Source organism: Ips typographus, linkage group LG2 (genome assembly GCF_016097725.1).
Source record: "Ips typographus isolate SLU linkage group LG2, UJ_Ityp_2.0, whole genome shotgun sequence".
NCBI classification, from domain to species: Eukaryota; Metazoa; Arthropoda; class Insecta; order Coleoptera; family Curculionidae; genus Ips; species Ips typographus.
This window is the reverse complement of record NC_138423.1, coordinates 18,186,502-18,200,229: the sequence shown is the minus strand read 5'-3', so window position 1 is coordinate 18,200,229 and position 13,728 is coordinate 18,186,502. Positions and strand designations below refer to the sequence as shown.

Sequence of the window (13,728 nt, the reverse complement as noted above, 5' to 3'; positions counted from 1 at the left end):
AGGCCATTGGAACTCACGAAACAAACAAACTTATTGTCACGTGGTCACTTTTTATTTTTTTTTTTACTTTTTAAAAAATGTATATTAAAAGGAATGAATGTACAATGATAAAAATGTACCATATTTTCTAGCAAATTTCCAAAAAATTTTTTTTTATCAAAACTCACACTCATTATCAATCAATAACTCAAGACTAATCTTTCTTTTTTGTTTGGAAGCCAGAGCTTTTTTGACGTCACAATGACGTAGTTTGACAATTAGTCAATCTATGATTTTGCCAAATTACGTCATCGTGACGTCAAAAACGAATGCGGCCATAGGTATATTATAATAAAGCTGTAAAAAAAGCGCACAGTTTTAAGATCAACCAAAAACTAACTGTTGTGGAAAACTACAAATGCTGAGAAAAAGCTAGAGATTTGCAGTACTATAAAACAAACAGATTTGTTGGTAGTATTGTTAATATAAATAATATCCATACTAATATTTGCATTTGAATTTTTCGAAATATTTTGAGAAAACCGATATTTGTAAAAACGCCTTCTCTCGGTTAGAACGAAAACAAGATAAAAACTTTCTTTTGAAATGCCGCTCTTAAGATATTGAATTTCTTTCGAAACCAACCTTATACTTTATTTTTGTAAAGACAGAAAAAAGCTAAATAACAAAGTTGTTTGAAAAACACAGAAAACAATGTTTATTGTAGTTTGGATAGATCCATCAATTGCAACTTGCAACCTCCGGAAAATCGGACTTGCCAAAAAAAACAAAGAGAAAGGAAAGCTTCGTTTGCACTGTGAAGTTGCGGTGGCACTTGGGTATTATAACCGAAGGTTGCCCACTGGCTCTACTGCGCCATAGTCAGACCTATACTAACATATGGGGCCCGTGTGGTGTGGCCATGTGTGGAAAGAAGTGACGTGCAAAACAACCCTGGAAAAGCTGGCCCAAAAGAACGACATACGTCTCGTGTGGGTTCCGGGACATGAAGAGGCGGATCGACTGGCATAACTGGGCACTCTGAAAGTGCCTGTTGGTTCAGAGCCGACTGTGGGGATCGCCAATAGCAGGGTGATCCAGTCGCTAAAATCTTTAGCTCAGCAGCTGTTTCAAGAACGCTGGGACTCCGCCATAGGTATAACGCAGGCCAAATAACTCATCAGTGGGCCCTCAGCCAAAAATACGAAATACCTGCTGGAACTAAGCAGAGAGAACTTAAGGACGGTGACCGGCCACTGCCAGCTGATATGGCATCAGTACTTGATAGGTATAACAGAGGATTCTACTTGTCGAGGACGCTTGGAAGAGGAACGGTCGGCAGGACACATCTTAATGTGGTGTCCAGCCTTCACTCGTTCGCGGACAACATTCCTGGGACAGTCAATAATGACGCTCAAGGAGCTAAGAACTAGCAGACTGGTTGGCTTTATAAAGTCGACTGGACTGCTGTAGCTACCAACAACCGGGCCCATACAGGAGGCCTATACGTTTCTAAATACTGAAGGCTCAAACAAAAGCCAATGTTTAGCTCTGGGTGGTAACCTTCTTCTTCCAGCTCTCTATGTAAAAAACTAGTTATCACAGTCATGTGACTCCAAAAATGTCTTTTTTTTTTGACAAATAAAAGGTTCTACAGTAATCCCATAAATTGGTTTTAATTCGAAATTAAACAAACAATCTAATAAAACAAATATCTTTATTAAATGGCAGAGAAAATGCACATCTCACTTTACATCACTTTCTTTAGAGAAAAATATCGAAATTCGGAAATCTTAAATATACTGATAGGCTTAATTACTATTATTATGATACACCTTAAATATATCTACAAAAATTAAAGTAGTAATAACCTGATTTCAAAGTTGAGAAATATACCACACAAAGAGTTGTACGACACAAGGGTAAGTATTGAGCACAATTTTGTTTTGAAAATGTTAAGATTCAATGTGGATCATACAATTAATACTAAGTTTGCAAATTTCTGCTGTCAATAAGACAACGTTGAAAAAACTACTAGACTAGATGATTACTACTTAACTAATATTCAAAGCAAACTTCAAAATCCGTAACAAAAACTGAAAATCATATCCCAATTTAAAACTTATACTACAATTCTAAAAGATCACCCTATTAGCTTCTCTGAACATTCTCTAATACCTTAGCAGGCTTTCTCAGTAGGGGCATTAGAGAATGTGTGTATAAAATAAAACAACTTTTAAAATAATAAAACACTCACATCACTTCAAAAATTCAGTCTACAAACTACACTAGTAGTGTGTAATTTGTACACTTTAGAAATATTTAAACAGTTATCAGCTATGTTTAAGGCACATAAAAAATGTCTGTCAAATTTTTACTGCTAAAACCAAAAACTATTTTGATTTTAGTAGGGAAATACACAATATCAATTTTGTTTGTCCTTACATTATAACAAACAAACAGTTGCAAAATAATTTTTTTTGCAGTCTATGATCTGACTGCTACATCAGTGTTTTCCAATTCCTTCTGCCTTACAGCAACAGCAGTTTCGACCAGCAAATAAAAGCAGTTGAATTTATCTTCTTGGTCTGTTGACATCTCATTTGTTGTTACAACTTCTGCTTTGGCCGTTGATTCGACTGGCGATGAAATCTGAGCGACTTCTGGGGCTTTGGATTCAACTTTCTGCGATTTGTTCTTAGGAGACGCTTCCAATTGGATCACCGTCTCCCAAGGATTGAATTTTTCCTCCTCTTCACAAGGGCTGGAGCTCTCATACTCAACAGGGCTGTCTTCTTCTGACTGATAGATCAAAGTCATGCCATCTTCATAATCGTGATCCATGCGCACTCTTTTAGTGTCCAGATTTTCGCAATCCTCGTTCCAACCTCGAATTTCGTAGTTGACCCCCGATAATTTTTTACCTCTGCGTGAAATGGTGTACTGCATGGGGTCGTGGCCCTCACGACGTATCATTTCCGGCAAAATTCGACGCCTGGCGTTAATGAACCAATTGCAAACTTGCAACACTGTCAGATTAGCTTCGTGAGACAGGATAAGTTTCTCGGCATCGGAAGGATAAGCATTGTATCGATGTTCGTACAGCCATCTTTTCAAAACTTTGACAGAATGTTTAGGTAAGTTGCCGCGCCTCTTTCTAATTGGTCCCACATGCATTTCGCCCAGTTCGTTTATCTGGATGATTTCTTGGGGAATGCTGCTGATTTCCTCAATGCGATATTGAGTGTAGGCGTGCGGTCCGCACATTTCGACCATGTTGCCCACTTGGATCTGTTGTAATTGTTCTTCATGGTCGGATGATGAGTCAACTTCATCAGTACTTGAAGAGGAAGCAAATCGTTCCTGACCTGAAATTAAAAGTTATTTTGTTAGCTATATTTTAAAAATTACTCTTTGTATTTACAGTGCGTTTTTTTTAACGCGCAACATAGGATTTTACGTGTTAAATTTTTAAGCTTATGTTGGACCATGTTATTTTGGAACTACAGGTATAAAACTTGGAAGATGTGTCTTCAGTACCATGAAGCTTAAGTAAGACCACCAATTCGGTCTAAAAAGTGTTTACAAATTAGCAAAAAGTCATCTTTTTTGGAACATATTTTATCTTTCCATATTCCCTGTATGTATGTTTACCTGCTATCTGCCCTGTCAGTATCAAAAACAACACCTACCATACATACAGGGAGTATAAATCTTTTCGAAAGAAGATGACTTTTTGCTAGTTTGTAAACACTTTTTAGACCGAATTGGTGGTTGTACTTAAGCTTCAGGGTACTAAAGACACACTTGTTAAGTTTTACACCTGTAGTTCCAAAATAACATGGTCTAACATGGGCTTAAAAATTTAACACGTGAAATCCTATGTTGCGCGTTAAAAAAAACGCACTGTATATTAGTCAGTGCTGTGTGTATGTAATAAATGAGTCTTGTAACTATAGCATCTACTAGACCAGCTTAACTGGGTTTTAGGGAACTTAGTTCTGATTTTAGATTCTACTTTAAGACCAAATTAACAATCTTTCATTTTTGAGAATAAAACCAAAAATTCTGTTATATTCTTATTTACCTAAACAAGTAAGGAAATAAGTAAGTGAGGCATGTCAGGTTTCTACATAACTGAAATCTTATATAAAGTTTAATTTGCTTTATCAATCTTTTTTTATGTTTTGAATCTACAGACCTTATAATTGTGCTGAGAGATTTGGAAAGTGCTGGAGTTTTGAAATTACAACACTCAGCATTATTGAGACAGAGATTATTTCAAGTTAGGGCTTGATTTTATGACCCCAAAATCAGTATTTCTTTTCCACAAGGGCCATCCTGGATAAAGCTTAAACAAAAAGAACAAGAAAGTGTGGGGCTTTCATACTGCTAAAATATCAAAGGATGAAGAAAAGAAAAAGTTTTATAAAAAAATGGACTTTAAACAAGTTAAAAATTAGCTAGACTTAAAAGAAATATTGATATTGATTCATGGGTTGTAAATAAAGTTTAAATTGAGTTGAGCAATTTAAAAAAAAATGACACTTCTGGCATTGATAAATTGTTGGACCATTTTTTGAAGCTTCTAGCAGTTTTTGGGAGATTTTCACTAGCATTTAGAAGTCTCAAGCATTTCTAAAATAATTCTAGAAACCCCTGGCAACATCAAGTTTTTTTTGGGATGCAGTTTTACTTTGAAAGGGTTTACATTTTCTTGTGCACTTTAGTAACCTTGCCAATTTGTTTCAGCTGTGACATCATCCTAATTTTGTTTGTTTTTTAGTATGTTTAAACCATGTTTAAGTTAACTGTTACTTTGACTAACATTTCCTATAAAAAAGTACACAGTTAAAACAAGAATTAAACTTAACTGGGCTTAAGTGCAAATAAGTAAAGAAGATCTTTAAAATCACACAAGCTTAAATAACCAGGGTGCATTCAATGGTTAGTATAGTTTGTTTAAAATTTGTCGATAGCACACACTTTTGAGAATAACAGTCTAAACTTAAATAAATCATAAATCAAAATTACTTTTTATTTGTACCAAAAGAAAAGAGTAAATAATTTTGTATTTAGTTCTTGTTTTTTTTTTAAAACAGTGCCTGTGGATTATATTGTATGTCAATTGGCAAGTCATTTTGTAAAACATTTTTCAAGGCATTTTTTAAATACCTAAAAATTTAATTTTTTAGGACTCCTGTAGAAAATAAAACTACCCTCCCCCATTTGATGGATGAAAAGGTTACTTTTACTCTGCAGTGAAAGTATTAAAAAAAATTAGATGCTCAATTCTGGAATAAACTAATTTTTGCAACTTTGAAACCCTCTGCTTTGTATTAAGCCTCAAATTGTTAATGGGAGGAAAAGTTGCACTTTCCCTTCTTGTAGCTAGAACAACACTTGACACCTAGAAAAAAGTCCTTGCTGCTTTTGCATTTATTGTTAAGCAAAGAAAAGTGGTTTAACGGTTAAGTAATCTAAAACACATTCTAATCAGAAAAACCTGTTTTTTGATTTTTTGAAGACAGTGTTGTTAGAAGTTTGTTGTTTTTTGATATCAGTTTCATAACTTCAGTTTCTTTTTTCATAAGGTTCCTAGTTTAGCTTATATCACTGCTTAATAGCCAGAAATAGAAAAAAGAATCTATTTTTAAAATTAGACTGATAAAATGCTAAAGATCTGGAAAAAACCAAGTTCAGTTTCTTGCAACTTTTATTACAATAGTTAAAAGGTTTTTCGAAACATTTTAATGCTAGAAAGTCCTGGATTTACTTAGCTTTTTAGGTACAGCTAATCAAATTTAAAAATAACAACAAAGAGCACGTTTTTACTGACATTCATGACAGAAGGCCAGCAAGCATGGACGACCGCGTGCTATTGACAGCCCGCTTAAAATCTCAAAGCCTACTTAAAGGACCTGAAAAGTTCGATTTCTTCTTGAACCAACTAATTTTAGATCCAAAACTACTTTAATTAAAGAAATACAACAAATACAAATGTTAACAAAACCACAAACTGCTGTACTTACGAGCTTTCATTTTGGTTGGATCCACTCTGGACTAACGTCAAAACAATGAGATTGGCGTTTACGTAATAGCCGGCTTTTGGCCTTTTAAAGCTGAATTTTCCAGTAAACTGAAAAAATCCTGTTTCGCGATTTATAAAGTTTCTCAAATGCAGTCTTGCGTTTGCAAGGCAAGTGTCGAATTGTCCGGAATGAGGGCCGGAAGATTGGACTTGGTACACAATCGACGGTGCACGCCACCCAAACAATGAGCTTTTCGGTATGAAAACACAAGTTTGCCCGGTCAACCCCTACACCAAACGTTGTATTAACACACCGCGATCAATTTACACTATAACTCGGTCGCGATTAAACTGTATATTTTCAGAAAATTGGTGTTGAAACGTCGTACGATCGTTCACGCGTGCTTTTTGTATGTCAGTTCGCTCTGTTTATGGCGGTCAAGAAGAAACGTCAAAATACGGCCTTCATTTCCGGCTATCGATCCAGTTCAGTTGCGCACTAACCAAGCTGATCTAACTTACCGGTGCTACTACTATCGAAACATGTGACCTGATCCCACTAATAGCGTTCTAGTAATGGATGACAGAGTGATTTTGATGAACAATTTCCGAAGTTAGGCAACCACTTCCTTTTGAGATTTGGAGCGTACTTTGAAATTTCGTTTTGAATAGGTACAGTAACGTTTATGTTACATTACAAATATAATTAAAAAAGTTTATATAAACTGTATAAGTCTAACCCCCCTTTGCACTGTTGTTTTGTAAGCCGAGCTTAATTTGAGTGTGGGTCAGACTGTGACAGTACAGGTGAAAAAAGTCACACTCTAAACCACACAAAGTACAACGGTGCAAATGGCGCTAAAAAAACTTTGTTTTTAAAATACAGGGTGTTAAAATATATCAATATAATTTTTTAAATATTTATTTTAAATATACAAGTTTATTCACGTTATTCGACACGGATGATTGCAGCTATACAGTTTCCAAAAGTTTCTAAAACCGTCTACAAGGTTTCAAATGTCTTAAAGGCAGTCCAGGAACTTCAAGGCTCTTTAAACTGCCCAAACACCTTCCAAATGCTTCTAAAGTAGTCTAAAAAGGTTTTAAAACACTACAGAAACTCCAAAATATGTCTAAAGCCTTCCAAAACAGGCTAGAAGCTTCCAAAAGCTTTTAGAACACTCTAAAGGCTTCCAAATAATCTTTAACTATACCTAATCTAGAAGCTCTCAAAAAATTTCTTTTTTCTTTCTAAAAGTTTCCGTATGCTTCTAAAGTACTTTCAAAGCTTTCAAAAGTTGAAATTCACATGTCTTAAAAGCAGTCCAGAATCTTCAATGCTCCTAAAGTAGTCTAAAAAGATTTCAAAACACTACAGAAACTCCAAAATGCTTCTAAAGCAGTTGGAAGTCTTTCAAAACAATCTAGAAACTTTCAAAATCATTTAGAACAGCCTAAAAGAATCTAAACGCTTTTCAGCTAGTCTAGAAGCTCCCATATTAAAGCAGTTTAGAAGCATCCAAAAAATTTCATCCAAGAGATTCCAAATGCCTCTAAAGCATTCCAGAACCTTCAATTGCTGTTTAAACAGTCCAAAAACCTTCCAAATGCTCTCAAGTAGTTCAAAAGACTTTTGAAAGTTTTCAAAACAGTCTAAAATCTTCCGTATGCTTCTAAAGCAATTTGAATTCTTGAAAAAATTTCTAGAAGTTGAACTGAAAAAATTTAGCATCTCTGAAAGAGTTTTGTGCTTTTTGACAAATTCTTATGCTTTTTTGAAGAAAATAATTTTGCTTTTAAACCGCTTTTTTTACGACTTTAGTGCTTTTTAATCCGTTAATAGTCATGTCGCTATAGGAAACCGTTTTCGAGAAAAAAGCGTTTGAACTACTAAATGTACGTTAATCTCATCTAAAACAGTCTCCAGAAGTAACTCTGTAATTATCAACTTTTGGATTAAAGCAAATATGGCTAAATCGCTTTATTTTGACCCCAGCTAACAGCGGCAGAACGTTGTAAGTAAATACCTTTCAGGGACACCCTGTATAGAATAAAGATATCCTATTTTTTTATTTGAGATTAAAACTTAAAATTATAAGAGCATGTGTGTTGGAAATGGGTAAAACCCGTAGGAAATGATTAGTATCCCTAGCAAGCAACAAAACCAGTACATTTTGACACATTCAGTTATGCTAGCCACTGAATGTACATTTTAACTGTTTGTCAAATTGTACAGGATGTTAATTTTTTTAGAATCATCTAGTAAGTAAAATTACATGACTACTATAGAAGGTGTGGTCGGGACGACCTTTCAGCGGAGAAAAATGCAAAATAAAAAAAAATATTGAAATTTACAATTATTAGGTTGAAATAAACAATACAACTCCATTTCACCACAATTTATTAAAAATACAGTCCTGCATAACGTTTTAGATTACAGGTTACAATAAAAACGCATTTTTTGCTGCTGTGACATAATGTTTATAAATTAAGAGGACGTGGTCCAGAGGCTTACTGGTAGGGTGATATCCGATAGTGTTTTAAGTACGGTATTATACTATTTCAAGTTCGTATCCTAAATTATTACAATTTTGATAATAGATTATTACGTTTCGTCATGGTTTCACATTGTTAACGTCACCGGTAAAGAGACAATTACTATTATGCTAAAGAGGAACTCTTCTTCAAATTAATAATCAATACAAATTGAACTATGTAAGAAGAATTGATTTTATGAACGTGACGGACTTAAAATGTTATTATCTTTGTGGACGTGGTCGAATATGTTTTTTAAAGGAAAATTTGCCAGACTGATAAATGCAAAAAACGAGCTTCCACAGAACACAAGCTTTAACAACCATTTTAAAATTTCTTCTTTATTATACTACATAATTTAATGTAACATCTGCCTTTTTTAGTCATCTGATCCAAGGGTCAACGTTAGGTGCTTTATAATATAACAAGAATAAGGTGAGTGGGCATTTAAAAATCAAATCAATAAGGAGGGCCAACAATATAAATACATTTTGAAAGTGTCAACGGATTTTTTCTTCTTCGCAAATTCCTAACAACAAAACAAGCTTAAAATAATTGATTATAGCATTCTAGATAATTTTAATCAACACAATAAAAGTAAATAAAGTAAAAATTAATTTGATTTCCGTGTAGATTGTAGATGTTCTCAAGCCTAGAAAAAATTCAATACTATGTAAATTCAAACTGATTTTGGAACAAATTAAGTGTTGTAGATACTTCAATGACTGCAATGAAAAATGTTCTTGGAAACGCATTCCAAGAGTCAGTTTGAAATAGTTTCTTGACAACACATACAAAAGTCCCAACAAATTAAAACCATATCAAAGTCAAGCAATTACCGATCTGTATATTTGCAAGGTAAAATTTACCTTTAAACCTATCAGAAAACAAATTAAAAAGCATAACGCAAAACATCCACAACCTTGTCATACCATATCGTCGCCGCAATAAACCGTACAAATCTAATATAATATTAAAAGTTACGAATCCAGGGCGCTGTACATTTTAGGCCCCGCCTTAAACGCAAAAGAAAAAAAAACAATTACATTAAATAGAAAGATAAAAACTAACCGGGAAAGCTGCTGCAGCTAGTGACATGAGGAATTCTTTTTTTGTTTAACTCCCCCTGAGTAGCCCTGAAGTTTGACTTAAGCCCTATACTTAAGATTCGCGGCTTTTGTTTGTTGACTAATTTTGATAGTCCGGGTTCTCCGGACACTCTCGCTTCAAATGTCCCGACTTGTGGCACAAATAGCAAGTTTTTGTGTTCTCCGGACAGTTTCTCGAAATGTGTCCTTGTCGCTGACAGTTGTGGCAAGTGTCGTTGGAACGATCGTTTCCACCTTCAGGACAACTCCTCGCAATGTGCCCTGAAACAAGAAAACAGTATAACTAACTAAAAAATAGTTATCCCATTAAATTGATGAATTATATGAAAAAATTTGTGACAGTTTAAGGAGAAATCCCAACTACAGTGTGTCCATAAAGTATGGAGAATAAGTTCGATTAAAATTCAGGAAATTATCTTTCAGAAAAATGCATTTTTTTAAGGAAAAAATTTTATGGACAGGGTGTCCCAAAATTGAGATATGACCTTCGTGTTGAGATCTTAAAATAAAAACCCTCATTTTTTGGTGTATTTATGGATTCTACGTAAAGTTCTGGGTATTTTTCATGTAGTGTATGTCATCCTGTATCGATATTCAGCTGTTTTCGAGAAAATAACGGTTGAAAAATCTAACATGTTTTATTGAAAATAGTGTTTAAATATAATAAAAAACAGTAATTAAAAAAAAATAAAAATAAATATTTTTTATTATTAAATTACACTTTTTTCAAAAATTGTCTTTATTTGACTGTTCACGACCAAAAGTGATGAAAAAATAGCTCAGATCGTAAGCTTTCCAAAAATAGGCCCATTTAATTAAATTAATCGGTGGCACCCTTTGTCCGCTAGAGGGAGTCAAAGTCAAGCTTCAGAAACCTTCAAAGTGATTTAACCACTTTTGCTTTAACCTAAAATAACTCAATTATTTTAATAGTTACAACAAACCGTCACTGTAGGTAAAATGTAGTGCAGATCAAAGACTTTTCAACAGTGTATTCAAAAAAGGTCATTGGTGTGATAGTTTGACCGCTAGAGGGGGTCAAATTCAAGCTTTTTGACAATTTTGCATTTTTAACCAACTAGTATTGTCTAACTGAGGAGAAAATGTCACATCAGCAAACCTTTCAGGACTTGAGAATTTAATTAAAGTTTAGAACACCGTTTTGCTGACAATTTCACCATTTTTATAAAATATCTAAGAAATGGGGCTAGATAGGTATAGGAAAGTATTAACATTAATTACTAACCTTCTTGCAAAGAATTCCAAAATGAAATTAAAAACAGGGTGTTCCATTTGAAAAGCAAAAGTTGGTGTTCTTTCTGACTGACCTGGTCAACACCGTTAAGTCTAAAATATTTTGGAAAGAGAGTTTGGACCCAACCTAGGCTACACCCCAAATTTCAGTGAAAAATATTGAGTTGTTCTCTAGATACTTCTAATATACCATCACCCTATATATTTTTGGAAGCAGAAAAAAAAAGATCTATCAACTCATCAGAAAGAAAATATTCACGGTGTACTATTAAAAATATAACAACCTACTTTTTTCACTTATGCCATGGTCTATAAGTGAATAACATCTTTTGGTGACTTAGGAAAAGCCCTATAACTTTTCTATTACCAGTTTTTTCCTATCTGCAAAAATAAAGTTGCTAAAAGCTGTCTAAATATATACGGAGCAACCCTGTACACAATACTTTTTTAACCAGTTTTCTGTCTTGGTTTTGCACATGCATTAGCAAAATTTCTCTGCCTGTAACTTGCTTATTTCTATAGCCAGTTTTTCTTTATAGTGTAGCCATAAAGAAAAACATGTATGTACATCTGAGCTTAACTAATATTAACATAAACCCACAACTTTTGGAATAGAAGTGAAATCTTTCAAACCTGATGACAGGAAGTGACTTATAATTTTGATTGATGAATTTTATGATTGATTGTGTTTTAATGTGATTCCATAGAAATGTTGGTGGGTACCACTGTTTTTAGTAAACATTAGACAAATATTGTATAAAACATGTTTCAAAAATCACTTATTGAAGTAACTCTGGCAACCTTGCTAAATAAAATAAAAACAAAAATAAATTCCTTACACATAATTAAATTTTCAATTTTATACATAAATATGAAGCAATAAAATATGGAAAAAGTGCAACTTGGCTGAGCTAACTTACCAGGTTTTCTGCAATTATAGCATGAAGGCATATCAGGGCTCTGGTGACAATCTTTGGCAAAATGGCCTTCCCCATAGCACCTGTAACACCTGGCCTGCTCCTCTTTACAGTCTCGGGCGTAGTGACCCACTTTGTTGCACTTGTGGCACTTATCGCGTCCCCGACTGTAGTTTCCGCGACTGCCAGAGTCGCGGCCTCCACCACCACCCCCAGGGGTAGAACATTCGCGGGCGAAATGCCCAGGTTGATTGCATTTATAGCAGATGCTGGATGATGACATTTTGATCAAACTTGTGGCTTTCCTTCCCAATTAGTGGCTCTGATTGATAGGTTCTCCTGGTTTTTGGCGTTAAATAGTCCAATTATACCTGATTAAAATAAATTAATTAACTTTGAAGATTAAACTATGTTTATGACTTGAGACAATTCAGGGAACTGAAAAAATATATATTTGTAATAAGTTTTTCTATAAGTAATTATTGAAACTTTGATTCATTCAAACATCATTGCAAGGACTATTGTGCTATAGACAATTTTTACATAAATGTAAGTTGTTAATAAATAATAAAGGAAATTATTTTACACCAACTTACCAACATTTAAATACAATCTAGAATAGACTGAACATTTATTGAGGTATACCTATACAAATTAAAATACATACAGAGATCAACCTAAATTCCCACTCTCATAATTAAGAAAGAGCATTGGCTAATTAACAATTAAACATATTTAAGTATGAAAGAATTGAGTTAGCAGTTTAAAAAAGAAATAATAGGTCAACCTGACTAAATTAACATACAGTTTCAAACTTTCTAACCTCCAGTATGGTTATCTACCATACTTGGAAAATGTGTTAACCTAACCTATATCTGGAACACCTACATATTTGAAAGATATAGGGAAAAAACCTTAAATTAGACAGTAAATAAAATATTCGCACCCACTATTGAACGCCTTTTACTTGGAATAGGTGAATCAACTGTGTGAACTGAATTAATTAGGATTGTAATAGTAAAATTATATTTTTTTGACAAGAACTGACAGCCATAACCTGAGGGCAATGGACTTTCACATGTAATGCAATCATGCAGTCCGAAAACGAGTATTCATCAAATAAAACACAATGACAACGTAATGAAGGTAAAAATGAAAAAACGGAAAAAAGTACTGTACAAGTCCACGTGTTTCTAACACGATTCCATTTTATAGTTGCAAAACAGAGATAACAAAGGCATAATTTTGCTCACCTTTTAGCGCACTTTCAAGTGGTCAAATCGGTCCGTATACTGACACCGAAAACTGCTGGAAATCGAGTTACGGAGCCGTGCCACATTCGCTTTGAATAAGTTGGAAAAAAACACAAAAAACTGGAAAATGTGGAACTCCACTTACAGGAACCGGTACCTTTTTACAACACGTTAAATGCCAATGGAATGTCGCTTGTCGTGGCGACGTTGCCACACCTTCTACTAAAAAAAAATGGCAATCAATTTTTACCACCACTACAACCAACAATCCACCAACTAACAAAAACGACAAAACATTTATCTCATGCCGCAATGTTGATAGATTAGTTAGTATACTGACAAGCATTTGAAGCATTGAAAAGTTTAAGTTAAAATCCTAAAGTAAAAAGATTAAAATTTATAAAAATACAAACGCACCCGTATATTATTAACATACTGGCAACGTCGCTTGTTAAAGCGCACCTGACGTACGCAGATGTGTAAGTTGATTTGATAGTTTCCGCTTCCTTAAAAAAGCGCGGTTGGTACGAACTTCAAACTTGTTATTAATTATTTAAATTGCAAGTTATATTGTACTTAAAATTGTATGAAACGGTTCAATTTCTATGTTAAAAAGCAGAATATCTATAACGCTTAGTTTTAATAAAAGC

General features: G+C 34.0%; 2 protein-coding genes across 2 annotated transcripts; both read right to left on the bottom strand.

The window, feature by feature from the left end:
• Positions 1–1,679: 1,679 nt before the first annotated feature.
• LOC145724783 (uncharacterized) lies at positions 1,680–6,461 on the bottom strand. The gene is made up of 2 exons (XM_081973213.1): positions 6,012–6,461; positions 1,680–3,347 (listed from the first exon to the last, which is right to left on the bottom strand). Exons 1-2 carry the CDS (start codon positions 6,019–6,021, stop codon positions 2,467–2,469), a joined length of 891 nt encoding a protein of 296 aa, XP_081829339.1. The 5' UTR covers positions 6,022–6,461; the 3' UTR covers positions 1,680–2,466.
• Positions 6,462–8,394: 1,933 nt separating this feature from the next.
• Positions 8,395–13,269, bottom strand: LOC145724787 (uncharacterized). The gene is made up of 3 exons (XM_081973216.1): positions 13,079–13,269; positions 11,829–12,196; positions 8,395–9,915 (listed from the first exon to the last, which is right to left on the bottom strand). Exons 2-3 carry the CDS (start codon positions 12,106–12,108, stop codon positions 9,734–9,736), a joined length of 462 nt encoding a protein of 153 aa, XP_081829342.1. The 5' UTR covers positions 12,109–12,196; positions 13,079–13,269; the 3' UTR covers positions 8,395–9,733.
• Between the last annotated feature and the right edge of the window lie 459 nt (positions 13,270–13,728).

What these genes read in the sequence shown, in the direction of transcription:
- LOC145724787 (XM_081973216.1), bottom strand. Translation starts at nt 12,108, where the DNA reads ATGTCATCATCCAGCATCTGCTATAAATGCAATCAACCTGGGCATTTC. An exon ending in CTATAATTGCAGAAAACCTG is followed by an intron (nt 9,916 to 11,828) that starts GTAAGTTAGCTC and finishes TTCTTGTTTCAG; the next exon opens with GGCACATTGCGAGGAGTTGT.